This window comes from Peromyscus leucopus, chromosome 1 (assembly GCF_004664715.2).
Source record: "Peromyscus leucopus breed LL Stock chromosome 1, UCI_PerLeu_2.1, whole genome shotgun sequence".
Lineage (NCBI taxonomy): Eukaryota > Metazoa > Chordata > Mammalia > Rodentia > Cricetidae > Peromyscus > Peromyscus leucopus.
In genome coordinates this window covers 47,485,451-47,508,767 of record NC_051063.1, presented here as the reverse complement: position 1 = coordinate 47,508,767, position 23,317 = coordinate 47,485,451, and the positions used below count along the sequence as shown (strand labels likewise).

At 42.7% G+C, this 23,317-nt stretch overlaps 1 protein-coding gene across 1 annotated transcript in view; it reads right to left on the bottom strand.

Moving 5' to 3' along the window:
• Nucleotides 1–555: 555 nt before the first annotated feature.
• Cc2d2b (coiled-coil and C2 domain containing 2B) overlaps nucleotides 556–23,317 on the bottom strand; it is a 106,445-nt gene continuing 83,683 nt past the window's right edge. The window contains 10 exon segments of the mRNA XM_028889402.2: nucleotides 556–768; nucleotides 3,230–3,404; nucleotides 4,483–4,541; nucleotides 9,405–9,527; nucleotides 9,875–10,009; nucleotides 12,124–12,237; nucleotides 16,062–16,151; nucleotides 17,409–17,606; nucleotides 17,776–17,958; nucleotides 20,677–20,775. Coding sequence (XP_028745235.2) covers nucleotides 580–768; nucleotides 3,230–3,404; nucleotides 4,483–4,541; nucleotides 9,405–9,527; nucleotides 9,875–10,009; nucleotides 12,124–12,237; nucleotides 16,062–16,151; nucleotides 17,409–17,606; nucleotides 17,776–17,958; nucleotides 20,677–20,775 — 1,365 coding nt within the window. The 3' untranslated portion in view covers nucleotides 556–579.

Here is a 23,317-nt window from a genome sequence, read left to right as displayed (position 1 = left end):
CTGGCCTTTGACTCAAACTGAAACAGGCTTTTCTTACATCTGGAGCTTGCTGGCTTTCAGACTAGAACATGACCTCAGGGTTCCCTCCGAGGAATTCTTACCTGGAATTGTACTAGAAGGAGCATCAAATGTACCCATGTCTCATTAGTGCTGACAACATCCTGCAAGGCCAGGCTCTCACTCAACAGGGGATCACAGTTGCCTGGGAGCTTGTTGAAAACAAGGCTGCTCTCCTTCCAGGATAGCTCTGATGGAGGTGGCATGACCTCCATGATTGACCTTAGGGAGCAGGCCAGAATTGATTCTTTTCCAGGATGAGCTCTAATGTGGAATCAAAGCAGCCAGACTATCTGAGGGTCTCCCAGAAGAGGTGTGTTGGTAAGGAGATATCCAGACTCATCCTCAAAGCCTGAGAAAAGGGTGCTGATGTGGTCTCCATAGTTCCCAACTCTATTCAGGATTCCAAATTATGCCTAGCATTGGTGAACTCAAAAATAAGCAGTAAAAATCTCCAGGTGACAGGCAAGCATGGATCTAGGAGACCACAGTAATACTCTTTGCCTTTTCCCTTCTCCCCTTTCACTGATATCGGGCTAAGGAAGCCAAATAGACCCACACAGACAGTATGTTGTTTGGGTATGGATGAATGTATACAGCTAAAGCAAATTCCATCTGCGGAAATTCAGAAGAGTGAATTCCAGTCTGGTACACGGCATCAATGACTGATTGGACATCTGTGTAGGGCATCTGGATGGGAAATCCCGTGACCTGGATAAGGTTAGAACAACACAATGGCACATTACAGTCTAGAAGAAGTTTGGAATTACCATATGCAGAAAGATCACAGAAGTCTTCGTGATGTGGCAGTATTAACAATAACTGGCTATTGTGAGGGACTATGATATTCCAGATAGTATGACATAAGCCACCGAAAACCATATGAGGTAAGTTCTGTCATCACCCCCACTTTACAGACCGGCTAGAGAACAGCCAGGGCTGTTTGATGCAAAAATCTGTACAGTTGACAGATAACAAACTTGGACCCTTGCTGTGGGATGCCTTCCTATATGCTGTGAATATGTGTTGCTCTCACTGGTTGATAAATAAAGCTGTTTGGCCAATGGCGAGGCAGAATAAGGTTAGGAGGTACATTCAAATGAAAGATGGAGATGAAGAAGAGTTTAGTCAGGAGAGATACCAGCCAGCTGCCCAAGGAACAAGATGCCAGCAGACCGGTAACACCACGGCCACGTGGCAACATATCGATTAATAGAAATGGATTAATTTAAGATGAAAGAGCTAGTGGCAAGAAGCCTGAGCCATAGGCCATACAGTTTGTAATTAATATAAGCCTCTGTGTGTTTACTTGGGACCAAGTGGCTGTGAGACCAGGCAGGACTCAGGAAAACTGACTACAGACACTCTAGATAGCAAACTGCCAACAAGGAAATGTTGTGGGTTCCTACATAGGAGGACTGTAAATAGAATTTTTGAGGTGTTTATTCAGCAATAATTATGTTTATATTAAGTCAGTACTGTGTGATAGTATTGAAGGAATGTGGGTCTAAGAAGTGTTACATCATAGTACACAGACGACAACCATGAACCCTTTATATAGCCTTCTACTGCTTCCCTTGGGAAGATTTTTCTCATCCTTAAATCTGCTAACATGTTTTTTCTGTGTGCACTGCCCTCTCTCTAGCTCACCTAACAAGATTTCATCATTAGTGTTTTCTGAACTGCCTCTAGTCCGTGACCTCTGTGAATACACTCGATTGTGTCTCTGTTGTTTACTGCCATAATTCCAGTGTTTAGCCTAGGTCCTGGCACAGAACGGAAGCAATGTTTAGCATTTACTAAGCACGAGATGTTGAGTGTAGTACTAAGTATAAAACTCACTTAATTCCCACCACAATCACAAAACAGACAACTATTTTTACCCCCCGTTATCCAATGGGACAAAAGGTATAGATGGGTTAGATGACTTCACCTAGGCTGAAACCAGTGAATGGTCAAAATAGGAGCTGACTACAGGCTGCAGGGCTCAATCTTGACCCAGTTATTGTCTACTATGCATTATTAGTTTGATACTTTTACAGCTTTAAATCTTGGCTTGTATTTAACTATAGTTTGTGTATCTCTTTAATCCCAAATTCTATTAAAAAACAAAGAAAAATAAGAACGGCTTCCTTCTTATTCTTGAATGGATGGTACCTGCAGACCCCTCTCTGACTGCTGAGGTACTCAGCTCCTAGCAGACCTTTCTCTTAGGGAGTCCTCCTGGGAGACATCTAACTTCCTGGGTGGTAGAGGGGGGAGATTCTCATTCTTGGAAAACTGGGGTCTCTAAGAATCTGATGGACCAGTTACTAGAGAACAGGTGTGTGTGTGTGAAGGAATGCTGGTGTTAGACTGTAAGAAAAGAGAAGACGGACAGATGTCCACCTCATGTGTTTATGGACTTGAGGTGCCTTTTTACTACCCAGGGAGACGTCAATGCATTGATGATGGTGAAAGGTGAGGTTGGGTGTCAAGGTCCAGGCTGGACATGAAGTTGGCAGTAATTTGCATGCAGAGATAACTGAAGTTTCCTGGACTTCTCCTGCCCAGAAGCAATGATACAATCCAATAGGTTACTAGAAATCATTTCTCAATTTCCTAGTTTCAGAGTGGATGTCTCTTTTCAAAGTTCACCATTTATATGTCAGAAAACATACAGTTGGTTCTAAAAAAAAATGCCATGCATGTAATGTTGATTACATCACAACTTTTTCATGTATATGTAAATAGAATCCAGGCTGAAGGGCTCCATCTTGACTTAATTATTGTCTACTATGCATTACTAGTCTGATATTTTTACATAGAAACTCCAAGCTTTAAACCTTGGCTTATATTTAACTATATTTTATTTATCTCTTTAATCCCAAATTTTATTAAAACAAAGAAAAATAAGAAAAAACTTTCTCCTTATTCCTGAACAGATGGTACCTGCAGACCCCTCCCTGACTGCTGAGGTTCCCAGGTCCTAACAGATCTCTTTTTTTTGAGAGATCTCCTGCGAGACATCTAGCCCCCTGGATGGTGGAGCAAGAGATTCTCACTCTTGGGATTTCCAACTCATCTGTCTGGTGACCAAGAAAAGAGGCATTTCAGAGATAGTTCAGATTTGCTGTTATTTTAACAACAGGTTAAAACCAGATGTCATTTGTACATTAAGTCATATACAAACCCAGTAAAACTGTAGCAGCCTTTCTAACTCACTGTCTTCAAATGAAGCAAAACTTCCCGTGTAAAACTCCAGCTTAGGAAGGATTTGCCGCAGGACAGAAGTGCACTGTCGATTCCAGCGTGTTGGGTGCTTAGGTCGCCATTCCATCATCTTACATTTCAGTGTCCTCTCCAGCCTACCGTGAGGATGCAGAGAGACTCCGTGACAAATTGTGACTCACTTAGTGAATGTCACAAGGACTGTGTCACTAAGACTGTGTCAGGAATGAGAAAGAAACTTAGGAGATTTAGGAGGGAAGCAGGCATTGACAGTGAGGGCGGGTCTCACTGGGAGCTGACATCAAAATGCTCCACCTTCTGATAATGATGCAAGTGGAGTCTGGGCCCCTAGAGCCTGTCGTCTAAGTAGTTCTGGAAGCAATTCTAATGCAAACTAGTTGGGGACCCTTTCCCTACTGCATTTATTCCTTGTTAAGAACAGGGAAATGGGGGCTGGAGAGAGAAGGCTCAACAGTTAAGAGCACTGGCTGCTCTTCTAGAGGATCCAGGTTCAATTCCTAACTTCTGTGTGGTGGCTCACAACCATCTGTAACTGCAGTTTCAGGGGAGCTGAAGTCCTCTTTTGGCCTTTGTGGGCACCAGACATGCATGTGGTAAACACCCACACACATATATGCAGGTAAATACCCATCCATTCATATATATATATATTTAGTTATATATATTATATTTGTATATATATATATATATGACTTCTGCAGGAAGTCAGATTCAGAAGCTGCTGACACACGTGGAGTACAAGTGAAGCCTACTATATAGTCTATGGCCCATTTGGGGCTTGATTGAGGCTCTCCATAAGGCAGTGAATGTATGTTTGGGAGACATCCAGGATTGACAGTGAGGTTTGGATAGTTTGTACTATCCAACTGAGATGTTTTCACCACAACCAGGGTCATGGCCATTAACCTTCATATCCTTCTAGAAGGATTATTACCATAGGCTTACCAACTATCTACACTGAATGTTTCAACCATGGCCCATGATGTCCGGAGTTAACTTACACTATCCTTTCAAGGGATTCTTTAGTTGGTGGAGAGACCATTTATCAATGCTAACACCAAGAGAGTGTAGTTCAATAGGACTAGCCGTTGTAATCTCCCCTTTTATGCTTGTGTTGCTAAGTCTAAGGAGCACTTTGAGAGGCTGGGTAAAGACTAGAGGGTGGGACAAGAGCGGGGCGCGAGGACACAGTACCTGCTCTTCAGATCTTCTACCATGCTTTTGTTAGTATCGGAATAAACTATTTCTTCAGGCTGAAATGCAGACAGCTGAAAGTTAGGAACATTCTAGAGACCACCTTTAGATCTCAGTCACCCCTTAAATCCTGGGGCTGGGAAGGCTGGACCCAAAATAGTCTCTCATGGTAAAAGCAATCTCAAATTCAAACGAAGACCACACATTTACTTTGATTTCCACACTACTTAACTCAGCATGGGGGCAGGGTTATAACAGAGATACTTTTCATGGCTAAGACACATTTGCTATTCTCATTTCTTTTTTAGGCAAGTATCTGGCATGCTTATTGGTATCACCAAATGGTCTCACAACACTGGTCTCTTATACCTATGGTGACTTTGGCCAAGTTACATAAAATAATTTCTGATTCTCAGTTACTTTGGTCATAAGAACAGGAACAATAGGTGTGCCTTACTGCTTTGTAGTCTTAGAACTATTTTAAAATAAAGCAATACATGTAAAGCCTGGCACTTATGGAGTGCTCCATAAACATCAGATAATACTGTTACTCTTCTGACATGGTTTATAACCATCCTTTTCTGGGTCTATATTTCTTGTAGCTGGCAGGAACCAATTCCTTGTGTCTGTATGTACCTGCATATGTGTGTGTACTTAAATACACAGAGAATCCATTTCACACTCTCATCTCCAAACCTTTGCTCAACTTCACACCTCTAGCTAGCAGTGTTCTTCATATTGCTCACTTTCTGTCCTGGGTGGGGTTTACCTCTGAAGTTCCTGCCTAACCCAGCTCTCCCTTCCTTGTGAGAGTCACAAGGGCTGTTCTGAGGGGTTGGGTTCCAACAGATGCTACTTGGGGTATTCTGAACTGGGAAATAGAGGCAGCTGGAGGGGTAGGGACAAGTGATCTCCAGAGTGGAATGAGAGCTGTGCAAAAAGGAAACAATACTTGATAAGCCTTTAATTCCCGAACTGTGGCCCCAGAACCAACCCCGGACATACGAACTTGTGAAAAATGCCAATCCTCAGCTCTGCTTTCATGCCCACCAAATCAGAAACTAGTTTGCTTTAACAAGTCTCCAAGATGGTTCTGATCCCTGCTGTGGCTAGACAGCTACTATTGTAAAGAGCAGGCTCAGGCCCACTGAACACAGCAGGGCAAGTTCGAGTCTGAACTCCAGAGACACCCTGAGGGGCTGCAGCTACTCCAGACAGGGCACTGAGACTGATTCCCTGACCTGGCAGCCATTCTGTACCCATGAGGAAACTCCTGTGGATTAGTGAGCCCCTTCTGGCCTGAGTCTGTTGACTTGGCAAATCCTTTGAGAGGGGTTTTATGAGCCTTCCAGTTTTGCCGGTGGTACCTTTCTTTGCAAGAACTTGCAAAACTTCCTCGAAACTACAAAAAGGTTACCTGTCAATCTTGGCTCTGGGTGTCTGGATGTGCTTGTATTACACAATGAAAGGTGTGTTCTTGATCATGTAAAATAGTGGTCAGCGAGTGGCTTATTCTGGGATGGGTGTGGTAAGGCAGGAGACTGACTGGAGAGAGATCCAGCTCAATGGTTGCTTGCCTTGTGTGCACAAAGCCCTGGGTTCAGCTCCAGGTACCATAAAAAGTCAACAGATAGTCAAGGCCAACAGCACAGAAGCTTTTGAAAAATTACATTTGATTATGGCCTCCTGCAGTGACTGACGTTGGCTTCTGACTTCCCTGTCGACTAAAGCTTAAGTCTCTACCAGCATTTGCTCATCCCTCAACCCATCTCTGCTCATGCAGCAACCAAGATGTTCTGGAAGCTCCTGGAAAGACATTTCCTGGCCACTGCAGGTCCTGCTGCTGCTGCTAGCTGTCCCTTGGAGGTCATTCTTTTCCCTGAATTCCAAGGAGACAAGTTCCACTCACTTAGCTTGTCACTCACTTTCCTGAGGCCCCGGAACTCTCCTCCCTCCTCCTCCTAGAGCTCCCCCCAAACAACAAACAAGCAAACAAAACCACCCCACATATTCATGACTTCTGCAGCAGCACTCATCATCCCCCCCACCCCCACCCCCAGGGCTAGTGCTTGGGGTTCAGTTGTTTGTTTTTCCTCCTTGAAAACATACGTCAAAAATTAGGAATGTGTATTTTACCTTGTGGCAGCTATATCCAACTCAACACCACCTGACTAGACAAGAAATGACTAAACAGGCAAAACCCAAACAAACAAAACACAAACCTCAGAATAGATTATTCTCTCTAGGAGGCAGCCGTGCTGCGGCCCAGGCTAGAGAGTGGCAGAGGAAGCATGGACGCAGACTGTACTTGTGGTTTGCTCAAGAAAGATAAGCACATTTCCCCTTTTTAAAAATGGCACTTCAAACAGGAAATACAAAAATACATACATATGCTTGATCTGTGTGGAGAATGTTTAGAAGAATGCACAAGGAACTGGCGGACAGTAGTTATTTCTTAGGAGATGGGGAAAAAGACTTTGAAGGTGGGGAAAATTCTATATTCCTTGGTATTTTTAACTTTGCCCCCTGGGGTTATGTGTTCCTTTTAGTACTATGAGTTGTCTTGAATTCACAGACAATCATGGAGAAAGATTCACATAATGAATACATACCCAACATATGGCCACTTGGCTATATATAATCATTGCCTTATTCTATATTTGTTTAGATTTTTATTCATTAGTTTTTATTTTATCTATCTATTTATTTTTGCAGTACTGAGAATCGAACCAAGGGCCTCATGCATGATAGGAAAATGCTCTACCACTGAGCTACATCCCTGGTCCTTACTTTAGATTTTTTTAAAAAAGAACAAAAACAAGATAGTTCTTTATATATATGTAGTTCTCAGCTATTGCTCCAGTGTCTGCTTGAATGCTGTAATACTCCATCATGATGATAATGAACTAAACCTCTGAAACTGTAAGCAAGCCTCCAATTAAATGCATTATCGTATAATAGTTGCCTTGGTCATGGTGTCTCTTCAAAGCAATAGAACAGTGACTAAGACAGAAACTGGTACCAGGATAGTGCACTATTGCTGGGAAGAACTGTGAAAGGACTTTGGAACTTTGGGCTAGGAAAGCCACTGAGTGTTGAGAGCTCAGTGGGCTGTTCTGTAGGAGCTTAGAAGAGAAGAATGTTGAAAACAATGCAGATGATAAAGCCTTGGCTTGCGAAGCTTCAGAGGGAAGCAAAGACTGCCAGGCCATTTGTGGGAAGAAGCTATGGTGTCTGATCAGCTGGAGCTGAAGAATCAGCTGTGATTAACAAGAGACCAGAACCACTAAAGCAAAACCTTTGCTTTGCTGGGACAATGGACGCTGGTCAGCTGGGGCTGAAGAACCAGCTGTGATTAAGAAGAGGCCAGCATCATTGAGGTGAAATATTTGGGAAGTGTTTCCTCAGAGTCAGCACATACATATACTAAGCTCTCTCTATATCCTTCTGTGTATACTGTTCTCTGATACTGTTCTAAACCCCTCCAGTCAACAGGTAACCTCTGACCTGAAGTTGGTACTTAGCATTTCTATAAATGCCTTTCCAACTCTATTGTATATAAAAGTGTGTATATATGTGTATACACAATGTGTTTTCAAACTTAAATGGTTTTATGCTTTGTGTATTATTTACATTACACTTTTTATACCCATTCTTGTTAATATGCATAGCTCTAGGCCAGCACTTCTTAACCTTGGCTAGAAATTGAAATTGGAATTGGGGAGCTTGAAAAACTAGTGATAGGCAGATTCACCCATATATTCTATGATAATTCATGCACAGATTGAGAACTTCTGCAAACTGGTTCAAACATTTTCCAGGGCTGTGGAAGAATTCATTGTATGAGTATTTCACAGCTCACAAACCATTTTTCTACTTGTGAACTGTTTCTAATTCCTCGCTATTTCATTCTGTTCATCCATGCCATTTGGTTCTCTGCTGACCACTGTGGTCTTCTCCCGGTGCATGTTCTCTAGGGCACACAGCTAGAGGGTGTAATTGGTGGATCACAAGTTGAGCGTGTTCAGCTTTATCACATTATCAGGCAGTTTACACCTCCCCCATTTCTCTGCTTTTTGCTAACACTTGGTTGATCACACATCTTTTTCTTCAAGTTATATTTCCCCCATTATAAGTGAGGCTGTGCATCTGAATGTCTGCTTCTATGAATTGTCTTTTGCCTGTAGTCTATTCTTTTCCTCCTTGTTCCTCCTCACTGTCCCCCTCCCTTTCTCTTGGCCCACAGCTCCTCATTTGTGGACTTTGTGATTGTCTTCCCTCTGCCTCTCCAGCCCTCCATCCAGAAAGTACTACTGATCACAGCACAGATCTGCTGGCCACAACATTTAGATCCTGGGTCAGTTCTGGTTTCCTGCCTCCTGAACACCAGGGCTTTTTCTTCCCATCTTATTTCAAAATAGGAGGAGAGCTCCATCATAGTCCCTGGCTTCAGAAGGACTGCCTGCTCTACTCCCTCTCTTGCTGAAGTGATTATAGACCTTGTTGCCATCCTTGCTTCAGCCTCACTCACTGTACTATTTCTGTCCTGTTTTCATTCTGCAAGACAACTACTATGGTTTGTGATTCAGAGACCACTCTTATTTATCATTTTTTATACTTGATCATCACTGATGTAAAAACCTACTATGCCATGTTGAACATTACATGCTATATTTCTGATGGGGAAAAGGTTATAAAATCTAAATAACACTCAACATTATATTTTTTCCCTCAAATTCTTTTTTTCCCCGCAGATACAGGAATGGGGTCAAATTAGCCCAAATGTAATTTGGATGGCAGAGAAGATTCATTTTGGGTGAACAATGCCAAGCAATTCAACAACCAAGGGGCTGCCACAACTAACAAAGATTAGAAGCAACACTAACACTTACGCAGACACACTTGAAAGAGTATTTATTTACCTGTACACTTTGGGCTTTTGTCCCCTGAAAGTCTTTTGGCAGCAACTGTTTCCAGAAGCTTTCTTTTGAATAGTCAAAATGCACAGCCATTGGTGTATTATTTTGTTGAATATTAAACCAGACCTATAAAAACATTAACAAAAAGTCAGTGCAAGCCCATGGAAACACAAGACATGGTGGGTAAGAATGGTGCAAAATATTACAGCCTGGTACTCAACAAAGTGGCCAAAGCCAAGGGAGGCCTGAGGGAGGAGCCGATTCTAGGGTGCTGCAAGGGCAGCATTAGCTTGGTAGTGCCACTGTTGGAAGTTCTACCGACTGGCTTTAAGGGTAAAAGTTGGCCTGATCCCTGGCCCCACAGACTTCTGAGTACCACCACTTCAAATTTCCTGGGTGATTCTAATATGTGCTCAGGATGACGTGAAGAAATAACTAAAAGTAAACTAAAAGTATTTCCTTCATATACTTACATTTCTATCGTTGAACAAACAGTCCACACTTTGCAAGGGGCAAAATGGGTCAAACTGCTTATGACACTGCCCTGTTGATGGATTCCAAAGCAAAGACTCACCAGTTTCTTGGGTTAACACATAAGCCACGTGCCCCTGCATAGGGAATAGGATTCAGTCATATTTGCTGTATTTGTTGACTACCTTCTCTATAATTATTCTGAGCTTTGAAAGTTTTCTTTGGGGGTTTAAAAAATTTGGCTCCTTTTTTTAAAAAACAAAACAAAACAAAAACAACCTAGCAGCAAAACAAAACAAAACTCTGAAAAACAACAACAACAGCAAAAACCCCAAAATCTAGAAAGTTCCAGAAATCCTGAGACCCAGGTAGTATGAGGATTTAAAACAAGAGACCCTGTGACCCAGTGCCACCATTGGAGGTTCTGTAGGGTACATTAGTGGCAATAAAATATGTTACTCGACAAAATCAATATGCTCTGATGACTCTCTAACAGTTCTAAAGCATTTTGTGACAGGATCACTTTTGTCTAATTCACACAAAAGAACTGTGGGGACTCACTTGGTTAGAATATACTTGGAGACTGAACACCCAGCAGAGTAGGGGAGAGAGACTGGCCTAAGGCTAAGAGGGAATCATTAAAGTAGTTTAAAATCCACTAAATTAAAATCGAGAGCAGGACTTGGAATTAGAAGCTGAAGGATACAGGAAGGCAATCTGATGACTAGGAAGCCGGGACTGGGGAGCTGGCTCCGTGGGTAGACACTTGCCATGCAAGGCTAGCCACCTGATCCTGGGGACTCATGTAAAAGTGCAAGGACAGCCCCACAGAGTTCTCCTCTAACCTCCACATGTGCACCTTGGCATGCTGCCCCCCTGCCCACGCTAATAATAAATACTTATTTAGAAAAGATACTAAGAATTGGTTATGGGGCCAGTGAGGTGGCTGAGCAGGTAAAAGCCTGTTGGCCTGACCCCAGGACCCTGTGTGAAGGCGGGAGAGAAGGCACTCTAAAGTTTTCCTATGACCATCACAAGTGTGCTGTGGCATGTGCCTCCTCAATAATAAATACACTTGTAAAGTTTTTCAAAAATAATTATTTTACTCTACATGTTTCTTTTTAGTGGTGATACTTTCTTAGTGAAAAATAAATAGTTCAAGTAAAGATAAATTTAACATTTATTGTTTAGGCTAAGACTCACACTGATTTTTTAGTTCACTCTCAATTCTGTGAGTTGGGAACATTTATTTTGCCCCTCTTTCATGAGAAATCAGAATTTAAGGGACTAAAGTGATCATGAGAGGTAGGATTGTACTTCTGGGCAGAGGTTAGGATCTGAGAGGTAAACAAAGCTGAGCTCAGACCCAAATACAGCTGCTGGGTATTAACCCTTGTCCCCAACCCAGCCATTCTCAACCCTGCTCTGTGTACCCTGACATCCCTAGCCTCTAGCCCAGAGCTCTTACTCTTCACTATGCTTCTCCATAGTAAAGAAGGGGCTTCACCCCAACCACAGAATTGAGGTGAAACCGGCCTCCTATGGCATTCCTTCGTGGATTCAAATTAATGTATTTGAGACCTAGTTGTGTGTTTACTGCCACCTAGTGGCATTCACAACTACAGCAGAGGATCAAATGGGGCATTAACAAATTTGACAAGTATTAAGCAATGGCAAAGGATACTGGGAAATAAGACCTAGTAACAAAACAACAACAGAAGACCTAAGACTGGAAATGCTGACATGTGGACAGATATCCATGCAGGGCTAGAAACAGCTACAAAGAACAGCTTCGGGCAGGATATATTCACAAGTATATAAATCGAGCTGTAAAATGTTTCCTATTAGTAAGGATGTATTTCTCATCCATTCTTGTAAGGGTAAATCCTGGAAGACACCATTGTTGTGTTTGTTCAAGGACTTCCGATGTATCTGAAACCCAGAATGATGGTGGTGGATGAGGACAGCTCCATGCACTGATGCTGCTGCATAACCTCGATCCCATTCCTTGCACACGTGCCATGAACAGCTGCTGCTGAGTGATGTAATTTAATAGCCCCAGTGGCCTTTAAAGCAGCACTGTTTTACCAGGATTAAAAAAAGCTATTCTTCACACTGCAAAAATTTTGGTGGACTACCATTATCCTCAAGTCACAAATGTTTGCCCCTGAGACTCTCTAGGTCGCTGAAAGTCTATCAGATATACAGCTTAAATCTGGTTTAGTTTTGTTCACACTTTCCCAGCACTTACCTCTAGGACTGAGGTCCCCAGGAGCACCAATGCCTTCTTTCCGAAATACAGGAAGAAATTACAGAGAAGTATGGCGTGCTCTTCCTTATTTCCAATAGCCAAACTAATGCAGCACTGGGCAAAAGAGGAGCAACAAGAATACTACAATATAGTTAAAAGGTGGAGAAGAAGGAAGAAGAGGAGGAGAAAGGAAAGAGAAAGTCAAGTAGAGTAAGCAACACGTTTAGAGCCCTACACTTCCCTTCAGTCTTAGTGTCCTGACTTTACCAGCTGCTACTATGAAAACACAACCTAACACTCTGGCTTCAGTGAGGCAGAAGAAGAGGAGAACAATAACTTGGAGCACCAGGCCACTCTGACGATGGGACAGTTAATATGAATATTACGTAGAGTGGCCAGACAATTTATACCCAAAGCGAGGCACTTTTGTTCAGGACAAGTAGTATACTGCCCTGAGCTTCCAAGGAAGTGTATCTGATAAGGAATCACACAGATCTGGAGAAAAGCAATATTTGGGGCCCCAAAGCTACAGTCTGTCCTTTACCAATATAGTATTTGACTCAAAGAAAGAAAGAAATATGAGTTAGATGATGCCCAATCAGGAAGTGTAATAGAAACTTCTGTACCCTATAGAGCTGAACGCTGAGCTACAGGTAAGAGATCAAATACTGGTTGCCAAGTAAGACTGTAGAGCAAGAAGGAGCTGGGACAGCAGGGAAATCAGCCAGTGACCAAAGACTCATCATCATAAGGGGGTTTGGTCCCTACAGTTTGTTTTATTTTTTGAGACAGGGTTTCTCTGGGTAGCCCTGGCCATCCTGGAACTTGCTATGTGGACCAGGATGGCCTTGAACTCACAGAGATCTGCCTCTCTCTGCCTCCAGAGTGCTGGGATTAAACGCATTTGCCACCATGCCTGGGCTTAGTCCCTATAATGCTTTTAAAAGCAAAATTTTGTGTAAAACTTTGAATTTCTGGCTTTTGTTGAAAAAAATATAAAGATGTGGCTTAAATGTTCAAATGATAGCTAGCTGTTAGGTCTCTCAGGATGTCCAAATATCCAGAAATGAGTTCAAACTGGACTAGAGGAGGATTCTTGGTGCGTAGATGAAAGCCCACATTCTTTGGGCACTTGTGAAATCTGTTCCCACTTGCCAAAAAAGCCATTTCTCTAACCTCTGGCAAAAGGGACACATGGCTACCTGTGGCACCTACCACACGTCATCAGAGCACATGCTGGCCCCCAGGTTCCCTCAGTATCACAAGTACCTGTCACACATTACAAAGTCCACACTAACATCCTAGCCCTTCTCACCTCCTCCTCACCCTCAACTCCCTCCAGCTCTCAGGCTTCCCTGCCCTTGGCTATTCATCCTTCTTCTACCCTGCTATTCCCACTATTCTCTCTCTTATGTACCTATTCTCTCTCTATCTCTTGCTGTCTTCTTTCTCTCTCTTACTCTCACCAACTCTCTCTTATTTTCACTGTTCTCTCTCTTACTCTCTATGTCCTGCTATTCTCCCCTCTCTTGCAGACAGCCCTGACCATGTCCAGTCTGCTGGCAATGTTCAGTTTACTTCCTTTTCTCTTTGTCCTCACTGCTTCAGATGGCTTTGGCTGTTCTCTCTCTCATATCTACAATAAAAACCTGAACCATATCATGGGGTGGTCATGTAGGCAGTTTCTTTACTGTGCACCCTCAGACCCAGTAGCAGCAATCTTTTGTTGAGTAGCAGTGATAACATGCAGACGACACACATACTCTCCAGATCATTACAGCCCCAGAGAGGGCCAGGCAGATGGGGTGGGATGAGGATGCTGGCAGGCTTCTGGCATCAACTGTTTATTCAACAGCATGGAAACATCTTACAGAAGCATAACAAGAGATACAACCACACCAATGTGTACTGGCTGCATCTGACACTAGATGACAGGGTTAGGAGAGACAGTAAGGAGAAACATTAGCTAAGGGGAATCTCAAGCATGTAGTAACACCTTATATTCATGGGTGGGGCCAGGGAGGTGGTGCTCAGGGTATGACTGAACGCTTGTTTTCAGCTCAGCTTCTTTAATGCTCAACAGGACCATAATACCCTTGAACATGTTTTGATTAGATAGTCTCAAAAGAATCTAGACTAAATACCAGCATTCTGATTTCTGCCAGGTTCCAGTTGTTTGACTGGAACCTCCAGCTCACTTCTGCTTGACCTGGAAAGCCCCATTCCTCTCTCTCCAAGCCCCACCCTCTCAGAGGCTGAAAAGGCTCCAAAAGCCCAGTTCTGCCTTCTTGGTGGCCACCCATAACTCCTCCCTTGAAGTTGTCAGTGGCCCAAGACCCCACCTAAAAGCATACCATACTTGGGCACAAGCCCAGCTTACGGAGGATACATCATCACCCCTTGCCTACAGGGTATTTAAGCTCCCTCCTTTAGTTTGGGCATGTGATTTCTCCTGCCCCTTCTCCCACCTCGATCTCTGGGGGCTGGAGGACTCACCTAGGAGTTGCTTTGCTCAAAATAAACCTGTTCTTTTACTTTTTCAACTGAGTTTGATCAGGCTCACTGCATCAGTGGAGAAACCTGCCATTGAGGTACAGAAAACCTACTACCAATTGTTGGATCCTGGAGCAAAGCCATCTGCATATGTCCACTTTAGTCCCATTTAGTGGAAGGCAGAGAAGCCAAGTATTAAGTTAGTTCTGTACGTCCTAGTTTGTTTTAGCCCAAATCCAGCCCCTTCAAGAAATCTAGGTAAGTGCCAGTAGAACTGTCAGCTTCAGATCAAAGTGTCCCTCTCTCCCTTTTTAAAAAAAATTATTTATTATTATTATTATTATTATCATTATCTATCTATCTATCTATCTATCTATCTATCTATCTATCTATCTATCTATCTATCTATCTATCTATCTTGTTAGAGTCTTACTACATTTCCATGGCTGTCTTGGAACTCACTATGTAGACCAGGCTGGCCTCTGCCTCCTCAGTGCTGGGATTAAAGCAAATAACACCATACCCAGCTCTCTCTTATGATCTTTTTTACATTTGTATTATCCAATTGAAAATATGTGTTGGGCCGGGCGGTGGTGGCGCACGCCTTTAATCCCAGCACTTGGGAGGCAGAGCCAGGCGGATCTCTGTGAGTTCGAGGCCAGCCTGGACTACCAAGTGAGCTCCAGGAAAGGCGCAAAGCTACACAGAGAAACCCTGTCTTGAAAAACCAAAAAAAAAAAAAAAAAAAAAAAAAAAAGAAAAGAAAATATGTGTTGGATGTTTGCTAAATTTAAATATGAGAAGAAATAGAAACCAGGTGTCCCTCTGCTTCAAAGAGATCATCACTGAGGTAGATGTTTATACAGTTTGAGTGTGGGGTCAATTTAAAAGCAACTCAATAAAAGCTAAGGTAGGATGGAAGAAATACTAAAATTAGGGTTTGGAAAAAAATTATCGAATCCCAGTTAAATGTAAATTCCAGATAATATTAAGTACGTGACAAATACTGCATGGGTCCTGTACTCCACTTGGCAATCCGTCTGCAAAGAACCAGAAATGGATGCTAAAGAAGAGCACAGTTACAGGAGTTCTCCATCCAGAGAAGGGGACTGGGAACACTTTTGAGAAATGACATGCTTACTGTAGATATCAGTCTGGCCATTTCCACAGAGACAATCCACTGCTCTCTGGAGGATGTCATAATACTGCACTGCTAAAATTCCCATGGAATAAAAATATTCATGAGGAATTACTTTGAATTTTGAAAACAAATCATCTTAGTGAATTATTTTCATAAATTATTAGGGAGCTGGAAAGTATACACAAGTTATCAAATACTTTCACAGCTCACAAGACAGAACACTGGATAAGAAGTGCTACTTTAAGAGGAAAGACAAGTGAGAAATATTACACATTTAAAATGACTATAAAGTGTCATTTGTTACCTCTGATGTCATCCATATGTCAAAACCATCATTTTCATCCAATGTTTCTGTCGTAAAAGGAATCAAAGATACAAATCGAGCAATACGGTCCTGGAATAACAGTAACTGACAGTCACTGAGTATGTCCGTTGTCCAGCACAGTGCTTTACGAGCATTCTCTCAGAGCACACTACAGGCCTCTCAGGGGACCGAGGAACAAGCTCAGAGTGATGAAATAACTTGTTCAGGCTCACCAAGATATGCTACATGAGTCTCTGGTGATTGGGCCCAAATGGCCTGACCTAGAGAGCACTTGCTAGGTGCTATGTTTTATTGTAATAAATTATTAGAATTTAAAATACTAGAACACTGCATCAACAGGTCGACATTTTTAAAAAGGCATGAAGCAGTGGAGGCTTGAGTTGCTTTTGCTTCAAACTCTTTCCGAATTCCTTTTCTTATAAACTTGCATTAAGCTGCTGTGGCAGGAGACAGCTGTGACCTGCTTCCTCCACAACAGAAGTCACACTGGGGATCCCCCTCCCCACTAGAATGTGGCAGACTAAGACTCAAAGGCAAGAAAGGAGGAAGGATGACAACACAGACGGTTCTTTAACATTCAAAGTGATGTGTGACAGGTGCCATTTACGCCCGGTTGTGACTTGTTACACTGATGACTTCATGTGGTTAAGTTACGTGCCCCACAATGCTCCACAAGCACACAAGAATACTGCTCTCTCCAGGGCAGTGGTGTTACACCAAGCAGCATGAAGAAACAACAGAAAAGCAGAGTACAGCTGTAGGTGGACTTTTCTTTCCCACCTGCCAGTTCCCAAATAACCGACACAGAGACTTAATATTAGTTATAAATGCTCAGCCAATAGCTCAGGCTTGTTACTAGCTAACTCTTACATTCTCAATTAACTCATGTTTTAATTTGTGCTTTGCCACCTGGCTTGGTACCTTTTCTCAGTACGGCATGTCCATCTTGCTTCTCTCTGTGTCTGCTTGTGACTCGAGACTCCGCCCTCCTTCTTCCCAGCATCCTTAGTCGGGTTCTCCCTCCTAACCTTCTCCTGTCTAGCTGTCAGCCACTCAGCTTCTTTATTAAACCAATCACAGCGACATATATTCACACAGTGAAAAGGAATATTCTGCATACAGTAAAAAGCAACCTAAATCCAGACTTTGATTTTTAGCTCCTGTTAAGAGAGCTTTGTAACTCATAAATAACATAAACTGTCTGAAGAGAACAAATCACCTAGATTGATCCTCACATAAAAGATATACCTGATTCTTCACACATGCTCCATGATCTTGATGAAGCTGCTAAAAACAATAACTGAAAGAAAAAAAAATGTCACTCACAAGGGTTGCATTTGAGTCATGAAGAAATATATCCAGAAGTTGCTGTGGTGGATTCAATGCCTTGATGTATCTTGTAACAAAGACCTGCATCCCTTCACCATTAAAAACAGTGGTCACGACTCTTCGGTTGGGAAACATGGCCTTACAGTTCTTGGTAAAAGTCTGTGCTCTTTGCAAAATGTCTGTTTGATCTGAAAACTAGAATCAGATTTAAAATAGTTCAAACTGTGCTGCTCCCTTCCTCCTTAGGAGATAAGAGAAAAACCAGTGTTTTACTTCTGATAACTTTGAAATTACTACTGGTTTTTAAAAGACAGTTTATACTTTTTTGATGATTTGTCTCAGAATAATTCAGTGTGAAACCTACCTCATCTAGTTTCGGATTGAACGTGATATATGATAGCTGAGGTTCAATTGTAGCAAAAATATTCAGGAAGGTGCATTCTTTTGGGTTCTGCCCACTGCAGTCTTCTCTAGGAGGGACATAAGTGTTACTCCAGGTGTACCCAAGCAAAGTAGGTGGAATGTTCACTTGAAATGTCCCGCTAATCTGAAAGAACACGTGATTAGAATCAACATCAGCCAAACCTATATCCCAGATCAGTCTTCTCCCCAGGAGAGACTTGGCTTACAGCGACATGGGTTCCTGCTGGGGAATAATCAGGCTCTCTGGGGTGATCAATGGGCACTCTTGACACCTTGGATCCCTGACCAATATGTATTATGCAAAGAGAGAAAAAGTAAGAAAAGGATGAACCAAAGAAGCAGGTTACCACACCACAGTGATAAAAACTCTTAGAAAATCTAATTTAAGGGGCTGGAGGGATGGCTCAGCAGTTAAGAGCATATGCTGCTCTTCCAAAGGACTCTAGTGGGGTTCCCAGTGCCTATGTCAGGGGCTCACAACAGCCTGCAACTCCAGCTCCAGGGGGTTTTATGCCCTCATCTGGACTCACGAGCACATACCCACACACATATACAGAATCAAACCTTAAAACAAGAAAATCTAATTTAGGCTCAAAGAAGATGCTGAAAGATCATGCTACATTCTGCATTTGAGTCTGGAGTGGGAGTGTGTGTGTGTGTGTGTGTGTGTGTGTGTGTGTGTGTGTGTAGAGGGGGAGTAACTGCAGGAAGAACAGCCCCGAGGAAGGCTAATGGAAACAGGGATCAGGAATGTAAGTGAGGAGGTTGGAGGAGGGAGCCATGAATCATGGTGGCGATGGCAGCTGATGCTTACCGAGCCCTCACATGTGCAAGGCCCTGTACCACGTGCTGGTGAAGGCTGTTCTATTCAGTGAGGCAGCTCCCACCCCTACCTTGACTTGAAGTATTAAATTTGAGGTTTGGAGAGTTGTTGCAACTTGTGAAAGATCACAGAACTAACGAATAGTGGAGCCAGGATTATAATCCAAATGTGTTCATCTTTGAAACCCACACTTCTTAACTACCGGTCCATCACACAGCCTGGTCTGAGGCTGAGAGATATCTAAAGAAACTCACAGCTATAGGAAGTCCTGTGCCTCTGACCTCTGGGATCTCTATCAGTACTATGTTCCATCATGGCTTCGTGTGATTGCCCATAACATCTTTCTATCTTTCAGCTATTATCTGTGATCTCTTTCTTAAAAAAAAAAAAAAAAAAAAGTCAACAGTTTCTGTTGGTACCATAACAGAAGGGCTGTGGTCACATAAATAAAATGCAAGCACAAGTCTGGATGGCTGGGGACCTCCTTCCCTGACACCGGGAGTGCTGTCTCTTTCTCCCTGCCTCGGGTCCTAACACAGCTACGAAGCTGGAGTTGTAGCGAACAGTTTGCCACTCTGAGGATAAAGAACACCTAATGAGGTCAGTGGAGCAGAAGAATAAAGATAGCTTGGGTTCTTGACAATATCCCTGAGCAGCTGCCCCTGGCGTCTGGACTTCTTTACTGGGGAGGGGAGTAGACCCCTGACTTACATCAGCCATGGTTGGTTTTCTGTTGTACCTGGCCTAATCAAGTCCTAAGTAATGTACACGTGATTCATTTTCACTCAAATGCCCTAAAGTGCTTGTGAAATTCATTGAAATATTTACTTCAGCAAGTCAAACAAGAAAGAAAAAATGTAATCAGATCTTCCTTTGGGCCGCCAGCTCACAAATAATGACATAGAGACTTATTATTTTTTATGAAAGCTCGGCCTTAGCTTAGGCTTGTTCCATTAGCTCTTATAACAAATTAACCTGCTTTTATTAATCTACGTTTTACCATGTAGCTTTTCACCTTTCTTTCATCCTGTGTTTCCAACTCCCTCCATGACTCATGGGTTGTCTCCTCTGCACCTCGATTATCTCCTTCTACTTCCTCTCTCTGCCCAGAAGTCCTGCCTATACCTCCTGCCTAGCTAGTGGCCATTCAGCTTTTTATTAAACCAATCACAGCAATATATCTTCACACAGTGTACATATATCCCACAACAAAACCGAACAAATTACTGAAACATTCTTCTCCTCTGATCCTACACCTCCATTGCCCCAGCGGCCCAGGCAGAGGGAGGTCCTGTTATTCTACACTCACAAGACCCATCCCATATACCACTGAAGCACTACAGCATACAACTGCACCAAAATGTTGATCCTCCCTCCCACACCACCACAGAAACACTACAGCACACCACACTGCACCACATGTTAATCCCCTCCCACCCCAGACAATGAACTTAAGGCAGGAAATTCACTTCTGACTCTTCAAATCCTTGGTGTCCGGCATAGCTTCCGGGATATCAGTTACCAGGCTTAAGATCTTTCAGTAAGGAAGGAACTGAGCCTAAAGGGGAGCCTAGACTCGAGTTTCACACTAGCTGCTCATGCAGGCTCACTGCTGCTACTGAACCGAAACAGCGGAGGGAGCCTCCGAGGGTCTTGCAGAGGCCAGAGCTCATCATCATGGTATAACTGATAAACAAGACTGGGAGACAGAATTCTTGGCACCTGGGTCTGGCCTTAGAAAGGCCTTTATGCAAATACAAATTTTGCTTTATGTCATTGGACTAGCTTTTTTTTTTTTTTCTGTCTTAGTAAACACTTTAAAAAAGAAGTAAGTTTACAGGTGTCTCCTAGAGACAGTCACACTCTGTAAGTACTCTAAACCCCACAACTTGGTAATATAGGGTCATTTTAATAACCCTGTAACCTGTCAGTCACAGACTCTGACTAAAAAATGTCAGAAAGTGCTTTTACTAGGCAGAAACAAATCTTGGAATAATTAGCGAAGAACTTCTCTGTTACCTCGGACTGCTGCAGAAGCGCTGAGAAAGGGAAGCTGAGGGAGCCCAGCCAGTTCTTCTGTATGTAAGAGTGAGCACTGCAGCTCTTGAGACAATGGTCCTGTTAAAGCACATTTAAGGTAAACTCACAAAGACGGTTCCGATAAGATGGATATTCTTACAAACTCATAGGTAGCTTTAACAAACTATTCTCCCCCCACACCCCCGCCGCCCCTGTATATGTGCGCGCGCGCGCCGTGTGTGTGTGTGTGTGTGTGTGTGTGTGTGTGTGTGTGTATTTGGGTGCAGTTTGCATGCCATATTTCATTGGGTGTTCTTCTGTTTCATTTTGTCTTATTCCTTTGAGGCAAGATCTCTCCATGAACCCAGGTATGTAGTTGAGACTGACCTTGAACTTCACATCTTTCTTTACCTCCCATGTGCTGGGAGTACAGCCCTGAACCACCACACCCGGCTAAGATTTGATTTTAAGATGACTGTTTGGGAGTCTGTTGTGTCTGGTAGGGTGGGTAGAGAGCAGATTCTCTCTTCTCTCTGTCTCCTCTCTCCTCTCTCCCCCTCCCCTCCCCCCTCTCTCCTCCCTCTCTCTCTCTCTCCCTCTCCCTCCTCCTCTCTCTCCTCTCTCCTCTTCCCCTCTCCTCCCTCCCCCTCCCTCCTTTTCTCTCCCTCTCTCCTCTCTCTGGTTTCGAGACAGGTTTCTCTGTGTAGCTTTGTGCCTTTCCTGGAACTTGCTTTGGAGACCAGGCTGGCCTCAAACTCACAGAGATCCGCCTGCCTCTGCCTCCCGAGTGCTGGGATTAAAGGCATATGCCACCACCGCCCAGCAAGGAGGCAGATTCTCAAAGAGGCAGTTGAACACTTTGAAATGCTAACATTTCAGCACACAATCCTTGCAAATCAAAATAACCCTTTTCTTTTTGTTTTAGGATGTGGTTTCTTTGTATCCTAGCTTGCCCAGTGGGGCCTTCTCTTTTTATTAGGGTGTGTTAAAGGGCCACCATAGATCGAGACCAGTGGCTCCACAAAACTGGAAACAAGGAAATAAATGATATGATTGCTCACACAACTAAATGATGCAATTAAAATTTAAAACTGAAAGTTTACACTGAAACCTCTCAAACATTTGAAAATGTAAAAACATATACAAAAATTGCAGACTAAGGAAGAATACATAATAAAAAATATACAGAAAAGAATGCAAATTAAAAATAGTGGGTAAATCAGGGTAGAATTGCTAAAAAGCCTGATACAAAAAAAAAAAAAAAAAAAAAATAGTGGTAAATCAGGTAGAAAATATGCAGTCCAAGATAGTTTGAAAATGAGGGCATAGTTTTTGAATGGCTCTATTACTTAGGATTGAGTCAGAGATCAAACAAACAAATAAACAGATATTGAACACATTTGCCCAAATAAATCCAGAAGTCACGGTCACAAGGACATTAGAAGAATGTAATAAAATTTCAAGCAGAAATAAATGAAACAGAAAATACAGAATAAGTATAAAACTTCAAATAATTTTTTCAAAAAGATTGAGAAATCTGGTAGAAGTTCCATGAAGTTCTAAATTTTAGCCCAAGGGTCAGAGGAGGAGGGATGTTACAGAAGAAACAGAGTGGTGGCGCACGTATAGCATTAGCAGAGCGGATCTTGTGATCAGCTGCTACCAGTATAGAAAGCGAAAGACACAGAGTCTCAAAAAGAGACACTGAGTTATCACTACATCCCATCAATACCACATCCTGCTGACAAGTGCCACCCAAGCAGAAGCAAGTCTCTCTCATTAGGGACTATCCTCCGGTCTCGCTTTTCCCCACCCTTGTCTACAGCCAGTGTTAATTCACTGTGACTGACTTACACTCTCCTAGCCCACATTTTCATATAAAAATGTCCTGGCTTTTAGGTCCTTTTGACTTATTTGCAACTGCTGTCAGGCTTTGCTGCAGGACGTCGCCCAGGACCCCTTGTGACTAGAAGCTGCTATAGCCAAATAAGCCCCACCCTTTTATTTCATAGCTCCTTGATCTCAAAGAATTTGAGTGTGCTGGCGCATACCTGTTCTTCCTCCCTTTGGGGAACTAAGGCAGAAGAATCGTGAGTTTTAGGACAGTCTGAACAACATTTTAAGATCTTGTCTTAAAAAACAGATATAGGGGCGTGGTGGCACGCCTTAATCAGATCGGAGCAGAGCAGGGATCTCGTGAGTAAGCAGCTGGCTACAATGATCAAAAAGGCCAAAAGCTACACAAGAAACTGTCGAAAAAAAAAAAAAAAAAAAAAAAAAAAAAAAAAAAAAAAAAAAAAAAAAAAAAAAAAAAAAAAAAAAAAAAAAAAAACAGATATAAGGGCTAGTGAGATGAGAAGGATCAGTAGTCAAAAGTACTTCTAGGGGACCTGAGTTCAATTCCCAGCACCCACATCAGGCTGCTTACAACCACCAGTAACTAACTCCAGCTCCAGGGGATCTGACATCTCTCTGGCCTCTGCATACACATGCACATAAATGCACATGGACACATAAATAAATAGTAACATAAATCTTTTTTAAAAACAGATACAAAGGGCGTGTGGGACGTTTAATCAGACTCAGCAGAGCAGGCGATCTCTGTGAGTTCGAGCAGCTGGCTACAAGTGACTCAGGAAAG